Source organism: Aptenodytes patagonicus, chromosome 3 (genome assembly GCF_965638725.1).
Source record: "Aptenodytes patagonicus chromosome 3, bAptPat1.pri.cur, whole genome shotgun sequence".
NCBI classification, from domain to species: domain Eukaryota; kingdom Metazoa; phylum Chordata; class Aves; order Sphenisciformes; family Spheniscidae; genus Aptenodytes; species Aptenodytes patagonicus.
In genome coordinates, this window is record NC_134951.1 from 107,102,637 (window position 1) to 107,127,139 (window position 24,503).

A 24,503-nucleotide genomic window follows, 5' to 3' on the forward strand; every position below is an offset into this window, starting at 1 on the left:
TCATTTTCCCAAAGTGAGAAGAATAACTCTTAAGAGCAGAGAAAATGGAGATGGAAAAATCCTGAAAAGAAAACATTTAGATAACCGAACAACCATGCCCACTCTTCTGATTCATTTTCCTAGCTCTATCCACAAACACATATTTTGTTCCCTGTGACTGCCCCAGAAAGGGTTTTCCTATTCACTATGACATTTCTTCTATTTCACATGGGAACGAGCACAGCCTCTTCTGCAATTTCCAAACATGTATTATGAACAGAAGTATATTGTAGGGGAAACTAACCTTGCTAACCTATGCAAATATCAGAGAAGAGTGTGAGTATTATATTAGAAAGGGTAAAAACGGGTTAGTAATATGAAGAAGTAGAAAAAACAGAAAAAGGATGTTCCCACTGCTTTTTAAATCTGTCTTTAAATTATTTACTTGGCACTTTGACAGCTCACAATTTAAATTTTTTCATTCATCTTAATATTTAATCACAATTTTAATTATATTAGTAACTTGAGGCTACTTCTTAACTCAGAAATAGCTTCATCTTCTATTAATAAACAGCATGTATCCTTGGCTTTGACACTTACTTGCTGTGAGTGTTTTGGCTTTGGTAGAACATGCAGTCCAGGACACCGTTATTGCCTCTTAAATCTCAAATCATCTCAAGTTATCAGTACAGTGTTTCACCCTGATGATGATAACTTGGCATAAAAACGTTTGATTTTCACTGTGGTTCTTAGTGCTATTGTTGCTAAAAATACAAGAAATCAGAGAACAAGTTCTTAAAAAAAAATCTTATTCTAAAAGACATTCTTCCAGATGATTTTTCTTCTCCTTCACCTGGAGAAGGGACATCCTGGTACCTGAGAGCTGTGGGTTGGAAGAAGAGAATCATAGAATCATAGAATCAAGGTTGGAAAACACCTCTAAGATCATTGAGTCCAACTGTCAACCCAACACCACCATGCCCACTAAACCATGTCCCTAAGCGCCTCATCTACACGTCTTTTAAATACCTCCAGGGATGGGGACTCAACCACTTCCCTGGGCAGCCTGTTCCAATGTTTCACCACTCTTTCAGTAAAGAAATTTTTCCTTACATCCAATCTAAACCTCCCCTGGCGCAACCTGAGGCCATTTCCTCTCGTCCTATCGCTAGTTACTTGGGAGAAGAGACCAACACCCACCTCGCTACAACCTCCTTTCAGGTAGTTGTAGAGAGCGATGAGGTCTCCCCTCAGCCTCCTTTTCTCCAGGCTAAACAACCCCAGTTCCCTCAGCCGCTCCTCATAAGACTTGTTCTCCAGACCCCTCACCAGCCTCGTTGCCCTTCTCTGGACATGCTCCAGCACCTCAACGTCCTTCTTGTAGTGAGGGGCCCAAAACTGAACACAGTATTTGAGGTGCGGCCTCACCAGGGCCGAGTACAGGGGCACCATCACTTCCCTACTCCTGCTGGCCACACTAGTTCTGATACAGGCCAGGATGCCATTGGCCTTCTTGGCCGCCTGGGCACACTGCCGGCTCATGTTCAGCCGGCTGTTGACCAGCACCCCCAGGTCCTTTTCCGCCAGGCAGCTTTCCAGCCCCTCTTCCCCAAGCCTGTAGCGCTGCATGGGGTTGTTGTGGCCGAAGTGCAGGACCCGGCACTTGGCCTTGTTGAACCTCATACAGTTGGCCTTGGCCCATCGATCCAGCCTGTCCAGGTCCCTCTGCAGAGCCTTCCTACCGTCGAGCAGATCAACACTCCCGCCCAACTTGGTGTCATCTGCAAACTTACTGAGGGTGCACTTGATCTCCTCATCCAGATCATCGATAAAGATATTGAACAAGACTGGCTCCAAAACTGAGCCCTGGGGAACACCGCTCGTGACCGGCCGCCAACTGGATGTAACTCCATTCACCACAACTCTCTGGGCCCGGCCGTCCAGCCAGTTTTTGACCCAGCGCAGAGTCCACCTGTCTAAGCCATGAGCCGCCAGCTTCTCTAGGAGAATGCTGTGGGAGACGGTGTCAAAGGCCTTGCTGAAGTCCAGGTAGACCACATCCACAGCCTTTCCCTCATCCACTAGGCGGGTCACCTGGTCATAGAAGGAGATCAGGTTGGTCAAGCAGTACCTGCCTCTCATGAATCCGTGCTGGCTGGGCCTGATCCCCTGGTTGTCCCGCACATGCCTTGTGAGCGCCCTCAAGATGAACCGCTCCATCATCTTCCCCGGCACTGAGGTCAGGCTGACAGGCCTGTAGTTCCCTGGATTCTCCTTCCGGCCCTTCTTGTAGATAGGCATCACATTGGCAAGCCTCCAGTCGTCCGGGACCTCCCGCATTAACCAGGACTGCTGATAAATGATGGAAAGTGGCTTGGCGAGCTCCTCCGCCAGCTCCCTCAGCACTCTCGGGTGGATCCCATCCGGCCCCATAGACTTGTGAGCATCCAGGTGGCATAGCAGGTCATTAACTGCTTCCTCTTGGATTATGGGGGGTTTATCCTGCTCACCGTTCCTGTCTTCCAGCTCAGGGGGCTGAATACCTTGAGGATAACTGGTCTGACTATTAAAGACTGAGGCAAAGAAAGTATTAAGTACCTCAGCCCTTTCCTCATCCTTGGTGACAATGTTCCCCCGTGCATCCAATAAAGGATGGAGATTCTCCTTGGCTCTCTTCTTGTCATTAATGTATTTGTAAAAACATTTTTTGTTGTCCCTAACGACAGCGGCCAGATTGCGTTCTAGCTGGGCTTTTGCCTTTCTCATTTCTTCTCTGCACGACCTAACGAGATCCCTGTACTCTTCTTGAGTCACCTGCCCCTTCTTCCACAAGCGGTAAACTCTCCTTTTTTTCCTGAGTCCCAGCAAAAGCTCCCCGTTCAGCCAGGCTGGTTGTTTCCCCCCCTCGTTCTTCTTACAGCGTACAGGGACAGCCTGCTCCTGTGCCTTTAAGACTTCCTTCTTGAAGAATGTCCAGTCTTCCTGGACCCCTTTGCCCTTCAGGACTGTCTCCCATGGGACTCTCTCAACCAGCGTCCTGAACAGGCCAAAGTCCGCCCTCCGGAAGTCCACAGTTGCGGTTTTGCTGGCCCCCCTCCTCACTTCACTGAGGATCGAGAATTCTATCATTTCGTGGTCGCTAAGCCCAAGACGGCCTCCGACCACCACATCTCCCACCAGTCCTTCTCTGTTTGTAAACAGCAGGTCGAGCGAGGCACCTCCCCTGGTAGGCTCACTTACCAGCCGTGTCAGGAAGTTGTCTTCCACACACTCCAGGAACCTCCTAGACTGCTTCCTCTCTGCCATGTTGTATTTCCAGCAGACATCTGGGAAGTTGATGTCCCCCATGAGAACAAGGGCTAGTGATTGTGAGACTTCTGCCAGCCGCTTGTAGAATGCTTCATCCGCCCCTTCATCCCGGTTGGGTGGTCTATAACAGACTCCCAGCAGGATATCTGCCTTGTTGGCCTTCCCCCTCATCCTTACGCATAAACACTCAACCTTATCATCATCACAATCGTTGAGCTCTAGACAATTGAAACACTCCCTAACATACAGAGCCACCCCACCGCCTCTCCTTCCTCACCTGTCCCTTCTGAAGAGTTTATAGCCATCCATTGCAGCACTCCAATTGTGAGAGTCACCCCACCATGTCTCTGTGATGGCGACTAAGTCATAGCTAATAGAATGTTATATCTCAGTGTGTGTGACTGAAAAGGTTTGGGATGAAGGTCTGGAGTTTATTGAGCTGCATGCCAAATGAACTCCCATGCTGGGGTTACAGCACTCATGTGGCAGTGGGCTGCATTGGTTTGGAGACTGCTAGGAGACATGAGTCAATGGGCATGACTTCGTCTGGGATGCAGAGGCCATCCAGCCCAAATCCACAAGGGAACAGTGAAAGATCTGGGACTTGCTGAGCTATCCACTCTCCCCACAGCTCTCTGAAGTCTATGGCGCTCTGTGAAGACTGGAGAATGTGGCTTATGGGGTCAGGAAGACCGACCATCTCTCCGCTGAGCCTCTGAGACCAATCTCCTGTTTTTGCAGGCAGCATGTCAGATAAATCTTTTTTATAAATTGACCAGCCTCTATTTTACAACGTTTTTGTTCTCATCCTCCCTATTGAGAGTTTGTTCCAGAAGCTGATTCTTCTCACGCTTTTTGTGATTTCCAGCCAAAATTTATTCACAGAATGCTTTTGTTTTTGTGCCAACATGGTCCATTAGCTCAAAAAAGTCTTTTTGATTGTTCTACACACAGCAATCAGATGTCTTCTCAGCCTTCATTTTGCCAGAATAAGTGAGCTAAGCTCTTCCAGTTTCCTCTGACACAACCCGTCTAGAAGTCTTTTCTGCCCCTCTTTAGGTTAATTTTTGTGGAGCACCGATGACTAGAACTAAGTGCACTTTTCCCACTGATGTTTCACTGGGGCCCGTGGGTTAGCATGCAGCACTTGCTGGCCAAACCCGACCTCCTATGTATTGTTACTACTAGCAAAAATAATCAGTATAAACAAGATGGTCTATTTAACAGGACTTCTAATAAATTTGATTAAAACAGACTAGAAGGGCCCAGCTTATTATGTGGCACTTCTCTGTATTCATACAGTGATAACACCAGGATCAGGAACCAAAATGCACTGGCCCACATAGGTAGTGCTGTTTGTAGGTGGGTCTGAAGGAATCGGTACCCCAAACGTGTGATGTTTGGTGGCTTTCTGCTCAGGGGCTGGCCACTTTGGGTTCCTTTCAGAACGTGCTAACTCTCCCCATTCACTTATAGTAGACCGACTGCTCATAAGAATCTCCTTCCTATGGCCACAAAGCTTATTTTAGACTCAGGTTGAAGCAAGGGTTTAAAGATAATTGGACCCTGAATAGCCTTAGGCAGAAGTGTAACATTCCCTGTGCAACGTATTGCTTTGAACCAGAACAGATCAACAGCAAGAGGAAGAAGAAGAGAAGCATCAACTTCCCTCCCTCACAAGCTCCAGTGTTAAATATACCTGATATATATTTGTCAGTTTACCTGTTACAATTAGAAAGATTCATCACAGTTACAAGATCCAACCTGGGCACTTGCATTAATTACCACCAAGAGTGGTATCTGAAGAAGAGACAGAAAAAGAAACGTATTCAGCGTCAGAAAAGTAGAAGAAAATGTGAGGGATGAAGGACCTGGAATAGCAGCTAAGGACTACAGCTATTGCATCTGGGGTTCTCAAGAAATGCATCAGGCAGAGGGATTAAAGGAGAATTTTGTCTCTTCAAAAAGAAAAGATTCTAAAGAGAAAGGTAGGTGAAAACTAGCCACTTTTTTTCCAGTAACCTCAGGCCAGAGGCAGTGGATATAATTTAATAACCTACAATTAAAGAAGAGCAGTCTAATTACCAGTTTGCGCTAAAAAAAAGTCGAGAGAGTCACACTCTCTGAAAGAATTAAATTCTGAGAGGATTAATTGCATGTGAAATACCCAAAAGAGAAACTTATTCAACATTTGTAAAAAAACCCATGCTTTTTTCCCTGTTTATGGGATCCTACTTTTGAGATCAGATTGCAGTAGAGACACCAAAACTGAGAGACAAACATCGTATGAGATTCTGACTTACATTTAAAAGCAGCTGTGTTAGTTTGCCAGGCTGCAGAACACTCTTGGGTGAGAATGCAAGTTTTAGAAAGAAAAGAGGTGATGGCACAGTAGATTGGGCTGACAAACAAGTCTTATTAAAAAAAAAATGGATTGTCAAAGTGAAAAAAAAAACTTCAACAGTTCAATTCTCATGTGGAGTGAATTTGCAAGAAGTAATGTGAAAGTTTACGCTTGAAGGAAAAAATGGGGAACTAAACAATGCCTGGCCTTCGACAGAGCTACTATTTTGGCAAGAAACAAAACTATCTGTGGGAAGCTGTACCTAAAAGGAAATTAAGTATAAGTATTCTGCACAGTGAAGAAGATTGTTCTGTGGAAATTGCTCAGATAGAGAGCTATTTCAGATGACTGAACTGCCCCCTTGAACATGAGTGGAATTGTTGTTGCTTATAAATTGGATATTGATACCCAGGTCAATATGAAATCTGAAGTCAATTTGAATACAAACAAAAAAGCCCAGGTTGTGCAGTGGCAAACTCAGTTCTGTAATAGCTGTATCCAAACTAAATGTAATTGCAAAGCAGTCTCTTGAAAACATAGAATTTTACTTATTATTAAGGGAGACAGAAGCTGGAAATGCGTGTGGTACTTCATCTCACAGGGAGAATGTATAAGCTAGAAGGCCAGAAGCACTTGGAGGTAGAAAGAAAAACAGATTAAAAAACCCCAAACTAAATTAAGATATAGACAGCAAAGAAACAAAATGTAAGGCAAATTTCACAAAGAAAAAAGAAAATTAAAATAGTCATTACAGTTGTAAAAGAACACTAAGGAAAATGTAGAACAAAGATCAGAAGTTGTTAAACATACGTGCATGATTAAAGAAACCTTCTATCCGTTATCATGATATCCATTATATGTTTTGCAGATTTTAGAAATAGGTGTCCATTACAAAGTTCTCTCAGCACACGTTTACAACTGAGTACACAAAGAGCTAAACCTCAACCTGTTAAAAATTTCTTGTCCACAGAGAACTCCCTATGTAATGTTGTCAAGTCACTATTTTTTAGGTCCCTTTGACAAAAATGGACATAACAGCACTTTTCCACCTCAAAGAATTAATGAAATAAAGAGCACTTCACAATGTTTAACATACATATGCTATTGTAATAAGGCCAATACACACATCTTACTTAGCTAGACTTAGCAGTCTGTACTGGGGAGAAAATTTATGGTAAGGACTAAAGGAATAAGCCACTTTGAATAATTGGCACGCCCTCCATTCTAAATTAACGGGTGACTGTGTTTTGGCTTGGTTCATACGCTGATTTTGAGTATGACGGGTAAGTGGGTTTCTATCATAGTTCCACTTTGTCCAAAACCAAGCTCCGCACACTTTTTTTCAGATACGCTTTTTTTAGTGTTTGCCTTTTATGCTTTCCTGCAGTTAGTATTTTCAGAGAGCTGTGCTCTCTGAACGCCCATGGAAACTTCCTAAGCAGGTAGGCTACTTCTGTGTCACGGGATGTGGGAGTCCTTCCCATTTCCCTGGGCTCAGAAGCAGATGCAGGCTGAATGCCACTGCTGTAGTGGGGCAAGACCCAGGCATGCAACATTCCCTTGTCCCCATACCTCTCAGAGCCAGTTCCCATGCCAAAGAAAGCTCAAGCCCAGAGCCTGAGCATGAGCCATGGCATGTTGTAGTCAGGCGTTGGTCTGAACGCTCTGTGGAGCAGGACCCTGGGGCGTGCCAAGGCATGCATGGGAACGTAACGTAGACACAGCCATAGAGGTGAGAACTGAAAGCCTGTAAGTTTTTAGGCTTCCTTTGAAGTCGATGGGAATTTGCCTGAATCAGGTATGCATAAAAATGGAATAAAAGTGTTCAGTTTTGGCCTGTTAGGACATGGATGCCAATAGTAAATGCTTTATTGCCGAAATCGTAAGCAGCTAAATATTTGGGGATTAAGAATACTCCACCCAATGGCTTGCTGGTTAAAGCATTCACAGGGAGGTAGAAGATGTGAGCCCAGATCTCCTCTCCTGTCTCTTGGGTGGATGCTTCAGCTACTGAGCTGCACCGAGTGGTGCCTTTTAGCTCTTTGTTCTCTCCCTTTCCTTCCTCCCTTCCCACTTTTTACTCCGTCCTTGTCAAGTACTTTAAAAAGCCCACCAAAACAACATCTGGAATCTGAACTGCAGACAGATCCTCCCTTGAAAGATTTAAATCCCAGAGCTCAACAGGGTTTAGTACACTTCTTTTTCCGTAGTGTTGCCCCGTGGCTAGTTGACAGCAGTTCCTGGAAGACCGTTGTGAGTTCCTCTCGTGGGTGACTGACTTTATGTTATATAGGGAACTCAGGTTATAACTTTGGTCTGCATCAGCTGTGTTTGAAAGGTGACTAAAGCTAGATGCATCAGCGCAAAGCATGGTGACTTTTCAATCACTGTGTTGACTAAGCCCAAAGCCCATAAGAGCTGAGGTGACATCACAAGAGATAATGACCAAAGCTTGGCAGGCTTTATTTACAGTGATGTAATCTAAGACAGTGGGATCGCTCCAATATGCAGTAACTGAGGAGACGTGAACCTGGACTGGAAGAAAGACTGGGTCACCTGCCCTCATCCTCTGTTATTGCAGGCAGCTAGACCATGTAGTTCCTTTCACAAACTGGTGACTCTCCAGCCTCCAGCTTGACGTTATAAATTCTGTAGCATTAAATGAATATGAGTCTAGGGAACATAAAGGTACAGACTTTACTACTGCAGCATCTTGTACGTCAGTATGTTTGTAGTAAGGGCCCTTAGGGAACATTTATGGTAAGACAGGGAGCCCCATGCTGCAGGTCAGGAATTCACACATTTGAATGCCAGTAGTCTGTTCAGTTAAGTGATAACTCTATCTTTGCTGCATTATAGGAGCGTATAAACAAGTTCATTAAGCTACTGGTATTTATTTCATTATTATAAACTGCTTGTATTATACTAATATAATTTTTTAATATTATAGTAATGATTAGAGCTTATAGCTAGCGTATACATGCAGTATGTGTAGATAATACAGATGTATACCTATCTAAAATGTGCAAGTGGTATATTGAAGGATGCGCTGCTGTTAGTTCATCAGTAATTGTTATATATGGCTTTAATGTTATTTACCTTAAGAGAAACATGGCTAGGTGTGACACTTTAAATCTAAGCTGTATTTTTCCATATACAGCTTTCTGTTCAATATTCTACACAGCACCTATTGTGCGTATGTTCTTCCCTAAGTGGTCATTTTGAATGGCTAGTAGTTCAGCAGTTATTGACGGGTTGCTTTCTTGTCTAAAAATAGAGGAATGTGTAGATCCATGTACACAGCGGGTATTCAAGTAATAAAGAAAGTGATTGATGATAAAAAGCTTTCTTTCTACTCTTCTGTCATCAACAACCTATTGGGATCAAGAGAACACTGGAATAGAAATTAATCTTCCTTGAGTTATTCTAAACAGTCAACTGATGGGAGATTTCTTTGATCTCATTCAGTTGAAATTGATTAATTCTGTTAATTACTCTGTTTGAACTGAGCAGGAATTTTCTGCGTGTTGCAGCATCCTTGATGATTTGTCTTCTTGCATGCCAAACAAGTAAACTTGGTAAAGAATTTGAAGGGAGGTGGTGTCAGTGTAGTGTTTGCTGACTAAGATTGATGATGACTATCAGTGATAAATGTCTGTAGAAGTGATCAGATGTAATTTGTTTCTGTACTTGGATTTTTCATTGAAACTGTCATTGGTTAAAATGCATAAACAGTCCTTGGAGCAGGAACTCATGTCTTCCTCTGCCAAGTGAATACATAATCACTACGCTAGGAATGTTTTCTCTCTTTCTCCCTCTGTCCTTTTCCCACCTCATGAATCCTGAATTCTACAGGAAAAACTGGGATTACATTACAGTTCTTTAATGCCTGCTGGATTACGGGATTGTCATAAATCTAGGGAGGTCCCTTGACTCTCATGCCATCTCCTTAATACCCTGATGCCTGCTGAGTAGGTTCTGATTAACATTGATAGTGGGGGACTAACCTCCTACCTGGAGTCTGTTTTTTCCAGTAAGCAGATTGAATCTTACAAGCTAGAGGAGACACTTGGGGTGCTTGGGACTGTAAGAATAGGCTGACATACACTGAAGGATTTGCCACATACTGAGGAGATCGCTGCTTAAGGTTTGTCAGCCTTCCTGAAATCTGTTTTTGCTCTAACTAGCTTTCAGTCAAAAATAAAATTAATTTATTATACTAAAATGTTAAGATAAAAAAAAAAAATCAGTGACTATTTCTGGAGAGAGGTATGAGAAGTTCAACAGTAAAACATGTTGTAACTACATCTCATTCTAGTTAGGCTTCAAGGTGATTTGTCTTTCCCATGTAGCTAGTAGGCACTTAAGTAAAAATAATTTCCAAAATAATTGCCACAGCCCTCTGGTGCTGGGATCCAGTTCTCTTGCATCTTGCCTGCCACGGGTTAGTCTTTGCTCTGTAGAAATGTCTTTGGAGTGCCCTTCTGTGACAGTGTAGGCTCATCTGGAAGTCGGCAGCTGACTGACTCTGAAGAGTTAGTGCAATGGGAAGGCAAAACATAATGACAAGCTCAGTACTTGCTCTGGGGGTAAACAGATCATTTACCTGTTTTCAGTAAAATTATTTCTGTTGATGGCAAGGGAGGTTAAACTTTCTAAGCACCCATGTAGGTATATTACTATTTATAACACTCAAGCGTAAACCTTATTTTGCACAAATATGTAAGTAAGGGCAACAAATACAGCTCAGTAATATTTCCTAGAGACCAGACACAATCACAGGACAGTGCGCTTGAGTCCAGTAATGTATTAGGACTGGTGATCTCTAAGCGTGGCTTGCTGGAACTGGGGGAGTCCCAGTGATAGGCTCTCTCCAGGAAGGTGGAAGATGTGGCTTTAAATTCCTTTATGCAGAAGAAATAGAGTCCTTCTTCCCCATATCCTGAGAGGGTCTTTCAATCGTTGCACTATTGCATAAAATCTAGTGGAGGTGTTTCTTTTATTTATGTTTTAAAAGAAAGTGGTAACCACCCCTACATTTTACATAAAGTTTGTTCTGCTAGCCTTCCAGAAAAGCCTACTAAATAAACTCCCCTGAGGAGATGAGTAAGGAAGGCTTATTTTCTGGATCAATTGGGCATAAGAATGCCATTGGTGTTGAGCAGCATGGTGGGAAGTGTATTTGTGTCCAGAAGCAGAAAGCTTGCTAAAGAACACCAGTGGTGAAAACCAAGCCACACAGAAATTGAAAGAAACATCTTTTTCGGGATCACAATTTTGCATATAGGCACCTCTGTCCAAGTCGGACGCCATGTCTGTGCCCTGCACACCCAAAGTAGCTGACATAGAGGTAACTCCAGAACTGACGGCAACACAGACATGCCATGGAAGTACTGTATTTGAGCCAATTTGCCATGCCGAGAGGTCAGAGTTACTACTTTGAGTGTACTGGTGTGAAGACCATACCTGCCCTACCTTCAGGAGCTGGCAATATTTTTGCGTTATGCTTCACAATCTTACGCATGCAGCGGCTTGCTCCGAATTCCCACACGGCTCCTTGTGCGGCGTTCTGCTGTGATGTACAGGTATATCCAAAATCCTGCACATCTGGATTACACGTATTTCTGAAGATTTGCTAGCAGGATGCAGGACCTACTCCCTGTGACCCTGTAAGTTAGGAATAAGGGATATTTTTCCCATAAGTCTACTTTACTAGTTACAACATTGTGTTCATAGCTGACTTTCCAAAATATTCTAGGCAATTTTTATGAGTAAGAAAAATCATCAGATCTTGCTTCTAAAATAAAGAAAGAAATTGCCAATGAGTCCCCAGGAATCCGGTATAAATGTTCAGCCTGAGGCTTCCTTACTTGCTGCTTTTGTTGTATTTCTTCCATTGAGATATTCTTACTGGATAATGCCTTAAGTAAATTTTTCGAGTAGTAATCCCCTTAATATCTGAAGTTGTTCAGAGAGAGAACATGAAAAGCTAGGAAAGCAATAATTTCAGGAATTGGTTTCTTTATGGCTTTTCTATTAACTTTTCTTGGCAATCATGCTTCTTAAATTGGTATACTCCCACTTTTAACAAAAAAAATCACAGAAAGTTTACATAAATTGTTACAGGGAGTCACTTACGCTACATCTGTTGCCAATACAAATAATTTAGAAAAATATATTGAAGAATACCTTTTACACTAGTGTCATGAATTTTTTACAGTCTTACTTTGCCCATTTATGTGATAGGGCAAGTGATCTTTTTGGGCAAGTGACTATAAAAATACTAAGATGTTGAGGATTTTAGAAATAGAACAGCCTTCATGTCCAGGCTGCTAAAATGTCATGGAAATTTCATAATAATAATTTCAGCTGTTTTATGTGAAGAGGTCATATAAAGTAACTTTCTCACCAGTCACAGTCCTAAGTGCGTCTGGTTCTATTTGGTGCCTGGGGTATTTACATCTGGGATATATTTATATTTGTTATGCAAAGAGGAAAATGTGGGCCAATCGTCCCCTGTATTTTGTACCTACATTTTCCTTGGAGCTGGAGACCAGCTTTTAGTGTTCCCTCTAACAACTGAAAATAAAACAGGAAACTGTACAAAACAGTGGATCAATTTCCTTGCATGCTTAACATCAGTGGCACGACACAACTGAAAGATATTATTTCTAGCAAAAATGTAAGGATAGATTTGCAGATACTTTAAAGCTGAAAGGATGAGTATGAACCCTTAGCTTGCTGTCCTGCCAACACAGTCCATAGCTGCCAGCCCAAGATTAAACCACCAAGCCCGGAATTTCAAGGTCTACGCTTGAAAGAAAATAGAGGGAAGAGTGTTCAAGGATGGAAGTGCTGAGCAATGCCAATGCACCATGCTTCTGAATGGCAGCAATTTATGCTTCTTGCTGTCCAAGCACCTCACGAAAACTGGGCTCTGTTCACCCAGCTTTCTGCCTGCATGGTGCTAGTGGCATCTTTATCACAGTGGAAAGATTTGGTCACTGGAAAGGGCAGGTGATCCTTTGCAGATAAAGCTATGAAGTTGTGACGCCCTGATTTTCAAAGTCAGACTTTTAATGTGATATGAAATTACCTCTTCACCTCTGTTTAGGTGCTTAAGTGTGAGTCTGGGAGATACTTTTTTTGCTCAGTTTTAAAAGCTGAAACTCTATGCCTCTTTAAATTAACTAACCATTACTTACAACTGCCATATTTTGACATTAGCATTAGCGCACAGCTTAGTTTCACAGTGTGATTTGTGAGCTCTGTGCCTGGCATGGGGGGAGGAGAAAATGACAAAATAATTGAGAAGAGATAAAATAAGAAGTCTATCCTTAGAACAAGCTATTGAATTAAAAAAAAAAAAAAAAGACTACCAAATGCTGTCTTTCTATAAAAGATCTGTGGCATCTTTTCCAGATGTATCTCCATGTAGCTGAACACGCAGAGGCTGCCAGAAAACAGAGTCTCTTGTGCACTTTTGAAAAGAATTCATAGATTTCATTGCACTTTCTCTTATGGCTACTGGCATGTAGAGTAAGTCTGGTGGTTTTAAAACATAGATGATACTTAATGTTCTCCTTTTTCATCTACTCATTTGTATTCTTTATTTCTGCTAGCAAGTTCTTTCATTATCCCTGCATGATACTTATTTAGTATTGCCTGGGCTATTTTCTCTTGTCTTTGGTTTGTTTTGTTTCTTCCAAATTTTATTTGTGGATTACTCTACAAGAAAAGCACTAATGCTATTTTAGGTGATTTCCAGTGTCCTCTGTCTGTATTTTATTTTATTTACAGATTGTTGTGCCATAGGTCTGTGTCACTATTTCCAGAGTTCCCTAAAATGTGGATGTAGTACTTTACAAATATAAAAATCAAATCCTCGGCTCCTCAAGACACAGTTTAAAAGTAAGCACCTGCTTACGTACTCGAGGAAAACTACCTTTAGGGTCAGCACGAACTTTGGCCATTCTCTTGTCAGGCCTGATGTGTGCAGTCTTATATGTATGTTCTTTTTCTTTCAAAATACTCCATGCTTTTTTCCAGTCTGCAAAGACAATACAGAGATTAGGTTCCCCATCTCGTAAGTCATCCAGTAGCGCCATGAAAATCTACGAGGACAGTTGCATGATTGGTACTAATGGGTGTGGACAGCCATAAAATCTAGATATTCCCATTGTCAGTCTCCTATTTTGAAGAGACCACAACTAGCAAAACTGAAAAACAAATTACAAACCAGCGATTTTGTAGAACATTTTGAGGATTACAGAAAAACATTTTGTAATCATCCCAAAGCACCACTAGCTTTCCCTCAAGGAGATCAGTAATTCAGAGTAGTAGTAAGTTTTCCCTGTGCATAAATAATCCATAATAAAGGTGACATACGGCAATTCACATTTATCATTGATGAGAATGGCATTGAAAAGTTAGTTATAATTGTTGCTTCTGAAGCTGTCCAAGCGTAACAGATTTGTGAAAGCAAATACGAAAAAACAGTGGCAGAACATGTGACAAACAAATCCCATTAGGTCTGGTAACACGACACAGGCAGGGAGGAAACCCACTGGGAGATTTGCAAGCCAGTAAAGAAAAATACACATTCACAATATTAATTACAACAGCGAATACTTTATGGGTTCTAAAACAACTTCCCACTTGCTGCACGTGGATAAATAGATAAGAATTACTAGTGATGGAAAGAATTAGAACCTAATTAAAACTGACAACTGAGCTGTATGAAAATAGATGGGCACATGTAAACATTTTTTCTAGTAATTGATGAGGTGAGAAACAATAGCTTTTCTGCTGAACAAATAATTCGTCACACTGTAAGACAGACACTCAGGGTAGGTGTAATAGCTTGCTAGTGAGATAAAACTCATTAATACATATTCTAGTTGCACCGCATATGCTTAACTCATTTAAAAATGTGAATTAAAAGTGATCACATATTTTTAAATGGGACTGCTTTAAGGCTTTACCATTTTCAGAGGTAGACGAGGGCTGAGTATCGCTTAGCTGCAAGTGACTCCTGCCTATTGCCTTCTCTTTGGCCTCCTAACGCTGGTGGTGGGCTGGGAGGGTGCGGTTTCAGCATGGTCACTGGGAGCAGCCCTGTGTCCTTACTGCCTGTGAAGCATGTGGACTGTCTTCTCATTTGCTCAAAGGAGAAGCAGGCTGTATGCCATTAGTTTCTCGTTTAGTGTAAATTCCCATCATGGGGTATGACTAATGGTTTAATGGCAGAATACAGTAACATGGCATGGCCTTAATGTCATAATTATCCATAAAGAACTGACAGAGATCTTTTAGTGTCTCCAGAGAAGTCAAGAGACAAGTCGTTTGTAAGTCCCGCTGAATAAGTAAAATGAGCCTTAAAATTAACTAAGTCCAGTAGTATTTCTGCTGAGTTCTGTTGCAATAAAATTAGCAGTAGCAAAGGTTTATCCTTGACTTTAACTGGGTGTATGGTTGGGCCCATTCTGAAGAGAGGCAGAGGTTTCCTGCTCTCACGTCACGAGGAAGTATCGTTTCCTTTAGAGGGGAAGATGCTGTGTCTGCAGCAAGGCCTGAAGCCTATAGCAATACATTGTTTGATCGAAGGCACAGGTCCCCTGTGGCGAATTAAATAGGTGCCCATATGAATAGTCTGTTGAAGTCAGTGAGGCAAATGCCCTCACTGGAAGCTTTGCCGTAACAGTCCCTTGGGAATGTAGAAACCCTTGGCAACTAAGTAAGAGTGAGGAAGGCTGGAACCTGTGGTGCCTCCTATTACGCAGCTGGGTAAAAGAGAAGAGCTTTTGCTGCACCCAGAGGTAGGGGCTTAGCAGGAGCCCCTTGCTCCGGGCACAAGGCAAGTGCTCTTCATGGCCTTCCAGGGAGGGGATGGCTCCTGCGACTGGAAAGAGGAAAAGAAAGTGTTAGCGACAGATAAGGGCACTTCTGACGTATGCTTTTTAAATTGGTCTTTCTAGGGTGATACTTTTCTGGAGTAACTATTTCCTTGCAAGTGTGTTCCTGTCCTACCAAAGCTATGTTTAGATCATCTACAGCTGTTATTTGTATGAATATGTGATTGCTATGTTTATCATGCAACTTTGACTTCCTCTGCATGCTGCATGCCTGTCTCTCTCGGCTGAGCCTACTTTTAACATTTCAAAGAGTTGAGCAGCTTCCAGCAGCCACCGTCTGTGAGTAATGTGGCCATCCCAAACTCATGCCAATACATTTTTAGACAGCATTTGACAGTCCTGTACTTTGTGAGTCTTTCTCATGTTAGCATGAAATACACAAACCTGCGTATACTTAACCTTACAAGCTTTTTTTTTTTTTTAGTTTGTTCAGATAAATCTCTGGCTCAGTAGCAAGCCCATTTGCTTGCAAGGTTGGAGCTCCGTGTTGCAGCCCCTTTTACTACTTGATCCTGTCCGTGTTGGTTGGCGGCATGTTTTGTCAGTGACACGCTGCATCTGAGCGTGCTTGTTTAGCAAAGCTCAGGCCTGATGCTTCAAACTGGTCGAAGGTCAGTTCCAAATTTGAGGGCAAAATGGTCACACACAATATTCAAACAATGTGTGGTGTACATTACAATAAAAATATCAGAGGGCATGACTCCACAGAATAAATGCTGGTGCTATATAAGGCCTCCAGAAAATAGGAGCTGCTATACACAATGTTTTTTGTTGTACACCACAATAAGAATTACGGGTTTTCTTGCTGGATTTGGAGATGCCTGTCATTAAAGGTACCTACCGTACATGGAGTGTTTATATCTGTAGTCGAAGTGAGAAAGCACAGCTCAAGCCCCCTTTAAGTAAGCGGTAAGCTCCAGCTGAGGATCACATCTGGGATCACGATAGCTGGAAAATATCAGCCAGCTGAAAGTAGATACTGAAGATATTTACTAGGTAATTAATGGAAATAATTACTTTCACAGAGACAGCTCTCCAGCTATTGAAGTTAAGGCACCAATGCAGTCATTCCTAGAGTGGATCTCAAAACGTTTTCTGCCCATTGGGTGGAATGCCTGAATTTAAGGCCTGATCCAAACCCTCCTGAAGCTATTGGGAGGCTTCCCACTGATTTCCAATTGTAGGCGATAAGTCTGACCCTTTTTCAGCTTTTAATAATAATTCCTTCACTCAAGGAAAAACAAAATCTTATTCCAAATATTTAGACTGCTAAAGAAAGGCACGTAGTACTATTTTCCACAATATTTTATAGAGACACAGGTCAGCATGGAGGAAAATTTTCATGCCTGTTTTCCCATAGGATGTTGGAAGAAATCTTGTGAAATGATTCTTTTCCATGAGATAGGAACAGACGGTGTTCACATAGGCTGATGGTTAAGAAATCTTTTTGGGAGAAAGGGGGAAGATGATGATTTTTTTTGGTATAAAAAAGATCCAGGCGTGAAAATCTTTCATCTTCAAGAATCCCTTGAGCAAGGGAGTATCCGTAGACAGGAGTGGGCACTTCACTTTTCTTCTGTTGTTTGAGGATTGGGACTACGTCGATGAAGTCAACCATATGACTGAAGGTCTACTTGCAAAAGGGTTTGTTGGATTGGGCCCAACAGCTCTTGTTACGTGACAACTGCTTTGCTGGTTCACGGCGATGGGGAGCGATGAGCCACAGCTCAAACTGAAATAGCAGACGCAGTTTCCTGCCCTATGCTGCATCTCGCGGAGATGTGCGAACACACTAGGGAAGATTGGCGTGATTGATGTTGCTGAAATTGGAGTCCTAAGGAACTCAATATTACACTCATTTGTATTATGTCACATTGATACGGAGAAGCATTAAAATAAGTGACTTCTAAAGTGTTTGCTGATGGTGCTGCTGATCTGAGCAGGATTATAGCCCATTAAACACCCAATATATGACTGACTTTGGCCGTTTTACAGATACAGCCTCTGGCTTTAAATGCTTGTGACCCATACCCATTTGTTACGGTGAGTAATTTTTGAATGTGTTTGCAGAGACTTTTTAGAGAGTGGTTGTGGGAGCGGTTTTTGGATTCTCTTGGTAAATCCTCTTCCGTCTTTTAGGCGAGTGTAGATGTTCGTCACCTCAGCGTGAACAACTGACCCCTGGATCATGTCACAGGTGATAGATGACCGGGAAATCAGGGAGTTAGCCCGTGGCAAAGATAACAAGAATAATTTCAGGCTTTTTAGTGGCAGAAGCCACAGCTGAAGCTGCATTTCTGATGTATCTATCAGACTAAAATGGAAGGAGGCAGTACGCTGGCAGTGCGTGCGATAGGAGAGCAGCTACCATCCCTGACTCCTAGATCCCACCTCGTTAACTCCTTGCAGCAAAACACCGGGCTGTAAAGCACACGGGTTAAAAATCAGGCCAAGCCGGGAAGGACGGAGCCGCCTTGCTCCGCAGCCCCGCGCCGCTCCCCGGCGAGGGCCGGGGTCTACCCGCTTGTCCCCCCGCTCCTGCTGCGGTGACATTTCGTCTAGTTAAAAAAAAAAAGTTCACGGGGAGGCTCTGGCGAGGCGGTCGCGTTTGGGGCTGGAGCGGGGACCGCCGGCAGCTCCTGCCTCGTCGGCGCGGGTGGCCGGTGTCTTCTCCCTCCCGCCTCTCTCCTCTCTCGTTTCCAGGCGAGACCTCGGTCTCCGCAGGTACCGCTCTGCCTCCTCCCGCCTCCCTCCCCCCTCCATTTTTTCCCTGCGCCCCTGCAGCATCTGCCCGCCGCCCTGCCGGGCTGCCTGCGCGGAGGGGCGCGGAGGGGCGCGCACCCCCCGGCGGGCCGGGAGCGGCGGGGAGCGGCGTGGCGCTGCCCCCCCCCCCCCTCCCCGCCGGCGGGGGGGCGCGGAAGGGGGCGCGGAGGGGCGGGAGGGGGGCGACCCGCGGCGCGGGTGCCCGCCGCCCCACAAAAGGCATCGCCGGGCTCGGGCTGCTCCGCACGCCCCGCGCTTGCGGAGCACGCACGGACACACACGCGCACACTCACACACGCGCGCACACACACACACACGCTCACGCACACGCGCGCGCGCGCACACACACACACACACACACGCGCGCCGCGATGTGCGATGCGCGATGCGCGACGTGAGGCACCTCGCACGCCCCGGGGCCGGGGGGAGCCGGCGGGATCCGCGCTGCCAGCCCGCCCGCCCCTGCCGCTCCCTCTCCTCCAGACCCATCCATCAGCCTCTTCCTCTCGGTCTGCTCCTTCCTTTCTTTCCTTTTTTTTTTTTTTTTTAATTCTTTTATTTTTTAATTTGCTCTAACTGTATCTACCCAAGCCCTGAAAAAATGCCTGCCCGTGGAGCGAGGAGAGGGCACCGGGTCGGTAAATAAGAAGTGAGTACGAGCACAATGGCGTGCCTCCCCGCTCCCAGCCCTGCGGATGCTGCATGCGCCCCTGCTTCCCCCGCGCCCGGGCGCGGGGGGGACCCCGAGATGCTCCCCGCGCCGCGGCGGCCCGGGCCCCCTTTGTACCTTGCCTGGCTGCCTTCCCTTCCCTTCCTTCCCTTCCTTCCCTTCCCTTCCCGGCCCCGCGCCGCGCCGCGCCCCGGCCCCGCTGCCGGCCGTCTCGCCCCCGCGCCGCTCCCCGACGCGGAGCATCCCCGCCGGCGGCGGCTGGGGGCTCGCCCGTCGCTGCCCGCCGCACCGGGGCTGCGCCCCTCGGGGGCGGCGGGCGTCCCCCGGCGCATTGCACCGGCCGCGGGGAGCGGGCGGCGGGGCCGGCGGCGGAGCGGCGGTGCCCGGTGCCCGCTCCTTTGTTCGCCGCCGGCGGCCGCGGCGGGTCGGCGCTGCCCCGGGCGGGCGGGCGGCGAGCTCGGCGGGGCCGGCCGGGAAGGGAGCGGCCCCGGCCGGGAGCGCCGCGGCCCCCGGCACCATCCTTGGGGGCTCGGAGGGTGACGGGGGCTGCGACGGGAGAGGGGAGGGCGGCGGGGAGGGGGCTCCCCCCGCCAAGGTGTGGGGCGCGGGGGGAGCGCGGCCGTCCCCCGCCTGCCCGCGGGGCGGGGGGCGGGGGCCGGGGCGGCGGGAGTGGGCGTGGGAGGCGTGGCGGCGGCGCGCGTGGGGTGCCCGGCGCCCAGCCCGCGGGGTGTGCGGGGTGCCCCGGGTCCCCGCTCGGCCCCGGGCTAGGCGCTGCCTCTCTCCCTCCTGGCCCCTTCTCCCGGCGCCGAGGTGTGTGCCTGAGCCCGGCGGGTGCCCAGGAGGTGACCCTGCCGAGCGCCACCGCCACCGCCACCGCCACCCCTGCTGGGGACGCGTCCCACCCCCGCCGTCCGGAGGGAGACTTTCCTCTAGATTTAGATCTGGGCTTTTCCCACCGGCAGCTGGAAGCGGTGTCGTGGCCGTTCAAAATGTACTTGTAATTCAAAACAATTTAAATATAGCTCGTGCGGTCAACGGCTGTGGCCGTCTTCCCACGGGGGACCTTTACCTGCACTCGATGTGGCGGATTTTTTTTTAGTGCCCCTGTAGTTGCTGGTAGTCACGTGAGTTACTGAGATACTTGATAACACGCTCAGCTGCTCTTTTCCTAACCCGGTGGGTTTTTGCAGCTGTAAATAAAAACACACGCCTTAGCAAATGGGTGATTTTTCCAGTAAGTACACATATGTTTTACTGGCATTTTCTGAAAGGTGTAATCGATACGCAATTAACACTTTAAGACCAGTATGATGAGCGGGGTATTGTTTTAATGGCTGTGTCTGGGGAGTTCGGAAGCGATCATGCAACTGTTCTCGGAGAGCGTTTGTCGGAGCGCAGGACAAAATAGGTGAGAGAAAGAAGGATTTGTATTTTTCTACTACCTCTGTAATGCTGAGGTACAACACAGCTGGAAAGCTGCTTAGCAGTGCTTAAGAGAGCAGCGGATGTAAAGAATCTCTGCAGCAAAATACCACCTTATACTAATTTAAATCCAAGAGCGTAGGGGAAATCTGCGTTTATGAAACGATCGAATATCAGAAGGGGACAGACGCATATAGAAAATGTTGCAAATGTGTGTAAAGTGGATAATACCACTCAGAGGAGCAGCTTCGTTGTAACGTGGCAGGGGGTTTATGTGAAAGATTCAACAGTTTAAGAATTCCAGTTGGAAGCAACAGAATTTCTGTAATCCCTTGGCAAGAAGTTCAGTGAACAAAATCTGAGCGGCGTGGTAAAAATTAACTTTCTTTTTCTGTTTTGCCAGTGGCGGCACCTGACTTGCTGGATCCCAAATCGGCCACTCAGAACTCCAAACCAAGATTATCATTTTCCACCAAGCCTACCGTGCTCTCTTCACGGGAGGAAAGTGATTCGGCTATTAATGTTATGAAATGGAAGACAGTCTCAACAATTTTTCTGGTGGTAGTCGTGTATTTAATAATTGGAGCAACAGTATTTAAAGCCCTGGAGCAGCCTCATGAGACCTCCCAGAGAGCCACCATTGTGATTCAGAAGCAGACGTTTGTATCTCAGCATTCCTGTGTGAATGCAACAGAGCTTGATGAACTGATTCAGGTAATCCACACCAAACCCTTGTCACCATGCCTTAGAGGAACAGAGTATATATGGCAGCACCGCTGCGATTAAGGGGAAAAACCTTATTAGCAAAGCTCTGTAGTGGCCGAGCGATGTAACAAGTATTAAGACTAGAAGTTGAGCAACAGCATTTTCATGCAAAGCCTCGTGGTTGAAAACCTATTGCTATTTTTAGGTCCAGTATGCTTGGTAGACAGCCTTTTCACTGCAGCTAATTAAATGATTACTCATCAGCAATATATATAATTAATAGTTCACAAAGGAATTGATATATCGATTGTGCCTTACTAGGTCTGTCAATATTTGAAATGCCTAATTCCGAGGAAGAAAATACACCATCCATTGCCTTAAAGGACTTCTAATTTACAGTGATTGTATCAAGCTAGCTTTCCTTCCAGCTGTATGTTTCTTTTTATTGATTTTGTTTTAAGTAGAGGAAAGTACCACGGACTTGCTATTTTAATCTTAAATTTCAATTTTCTCCGCTTCTTAAAGGCACATCCACAACTGATGTACGTCGGTGTGTTCCTACTAACGTGACTTTACCCTTGCAGGTCACCTGCCTCAGAACCATAAGAAATATTTATTTGCACTAGCACAGAACTAGATCCAGAGCCTTATGAGGCCCTCTCCAACTTAAATCCCATGTTCCCATTATGAATTTCCAGTGGCACTGCAGGGAACAGCAAGGGGCTGCCAAATATTGTCAGTTCTGGGGATGAGACCGTGAAACGGGAGGCTGGAGTGAACAGCCAAGAGCTGGCAAGGATTGACCCCTTCATTAACAGTAGCCATGGGGCTGCTGGGTCTGCAGAGCCTGAGGTGGGACACCGGAGAGCAGGAGAGGGCGGTGGGCGTGCAGACCCTGGCTAGCAGGAGCTCTGGAGCGTGCCACTTGCATGGGCAGCAAAGCTTTCTGGAGGTGGTTTTCGACAGCGGATCTGGCTGGGAGTTTGGAAGCTGATTTTACCTCTCTAGACCAATCTGCCTTGAGCATCAGCATGGACACCTGGTTCTTTTGCAGTTTTAAATGCAGAGCTCTGATGGTATTTTTATGGCACACTACTTCTGAATTTTAAAGGCAAACTGGGAAAATGTCTTGTATTTTGTGATTTCTCCCCTGCCTTGTTGCTGAAATGTGTTCCAAAACTACCGCCCCTTAAATGACTGTCAGGCAGTTCCTATCTCCATGTGTCCTGGCTAGGCATGCCTGAGTTGCTGTCGATACGAATTTCGATGCAGTGTAATCACTATGTTTCAGTGGTTTTACCAGCAGAATGTGAGATAATCGTTCAGAGAAATATACACACACATTTTGATTAAAACAATCTCTTGCAGGTAGTATAAATATCCCCATATGAAATTTTTAGGTCAGATCCTGTTCTTGTGAAGATAAAAATAGAAATTTTGAAGCAATATTATCTTACATCTTCTATGAGATGGTCCTTAAGGCAAAAACTGTTGAAATTTGCTCTGGAGTACTTAGATATTTTAGCATTTATGAATCCCTACCCAGAAGCACAGATTGGTAATAAAAAACCCCTTCGTCAGCATTCAATGCCCATTTGATGTTCTGTGTAAAATAAATGACAGTTTCAGAACAATTATCAGAGCACAGATACCTGTATCAGCATTAGCACCCACCTTTGGTAGCGATCTTGGCATGATCAGAAAGACACAGGCTTGTGAAGCATGGCGGGGGGGGGGGGGCGACACAGCCTCCCACAGCACGTGGATGAGAGATGGTTGTGGGAAGAGCTTGCTCTGCTTGTTGTTGGGGTAAATGGAAAACTTAATTTCTCCTTATTCTCTTCTGCTTCTCTGCGAAGAAGAACACCCCGACGCAGAGGTAGGAACATGCTGTTACGCTCCTTTTATAGGAGGAGAGCTGAGGCATAGGGAGCCTGGTCCTACAAGTGCATTTGGGTGCCTTTCTTTATGCAGAATAAGTGATAACAAATTACATCAAGTTGTTTAAGGGTCAGGAATTAAGTGACTTGCCCAAAGTAAAATAGGAAATCAGTGGTAAAGCAGAGTCTCAAATCCATTTTTCCAAGTCTAGGCTGCTACCCTGACGACAGGTAACTAAATTACTGGCGTACATTTTGTCTCTCTGGGTTTATGTTTGACTGCTATTACAATATAATGCAGTGTTTCTTCAGTTTTCGTTGGATGTCTGTATGAATAAAAATAAATAGTGCGTGTGAGGAAAAAGTAAATGATATTTAAGAATTCACTGAAAGCTATAAAACTGAAAATTAATACGTACTAGTGTAGTAAGAAGTTGGAATGATTAGTGTGTGTGAAGAAAATTACAGAGCTTACAGACTGTAATGTCTTCTTTAATCAATTTACCTTGAGTCAAACTATAATGAAATTCATTATAAACTTTTCCTTTTGAACTTAGAGTTCTGGGATTCCAGAAACTGGTTTGGCTCTGGTTTGTGCTAGTCATTGCTCAAGGTGCTTATCATGCCAGGCTTTTTCAGTCTTCACAACTTCTGATCTGCCATTTAATCCTTACTCTGAAGCAGGCTTGACTATTCCAAGACTGCTAACCAACAGTGCAATGTGCAGTGGCTTAGTCAGGTGAGCAAATTAGGGAGACTAGTTTGAGAGCACAAACTCAGCTAAAAAAATTGTACAAGTGGAATGAAAGTCCAGTTCGCTAGCACCCAGGGGCCATCTAGTTCCCATCACCTTTGCTAGAACCTTCCCTTTGCCGCAGAGCTGATTACAACACAGAGTTGTGTGCTTCTATAAATGCACACAGGATAGGGAATTTTCCCTTCCTGTCTTCTCCATCTTTATTTTATCTCACCAATCACCAAAAACCTTCCTGGCACAACAATATATACTGTTGCCAACTTTTCAGCACACACGGCTTTATTCCCTGGGTTTCGAATTCCTGAAACTATGTATTTTCACATTGACTGTGTGGCTCCTCTAGGTGTACTCAGTGAGAATTATACTTTTATAGACTTTATATATTTTATATACATGTGAAACATGGGGCGATGGAGAGCTGCTATGCAGCATAGAAAATGTGCAAAGTTAATGAAATAGAGTGCTCTGATGATGACAGCCGAGTAGCCTCTGCTGCCTCAGAAAAATGAGCTGGGTTTTCCTCATAACTTTTCAGCCCAGTCCAGCAGCATTGTTCATGTGTTGACAAGGAGGTGGTCTTCATGACTTTCTCTGTCTCTGACTTCCATGGTCCAGTGTTGCAAATATCTTTCAGTCTAAACCACTTCAGTTACGTGTTGCCTCACTATAATAAAATATATCTGCAATGAACAACAGCAGTGTATGACCCTGAGACCTGCTTCCAGGCACATCATTTTTCTGATATTTCGTGAGCACTTCT

General features: G+C 45.0%; 1 protein-coding gene across 4 annotated transcripts in view; it reads left to right on the forward strand.

Annotated features, from left to right (window-relative positions):
• KCNK2 (potassium two pore domain channel subfamily K member 2) overlaps positions 1 to 24,503 on the forward strand; it is a 141,210-nt gene that overhangs the window by 41,633 nt on the left and 75,074 nt on the right. For 2 of the 4 annotated variants that reach the window (XM_076334568.1, XM_076334567.1), the window contains one exon: positions 20,805 to 21,115. In XM_076334568.1, the coding sequence (XP_076190683.1) occupies positions 20,805 to 21,115 (311 nt within the window). Of the gene's footprint in view, positions 1 to 18,241; positions 18,271 to 18,706; positions 18,959 to 20,804; positions 21,116 to 24,503 lie in introns of those variants that run through there. The other 2 variants (XM_076334570.1, XM_076334569.1) reach the window with 2 other exon arrangements.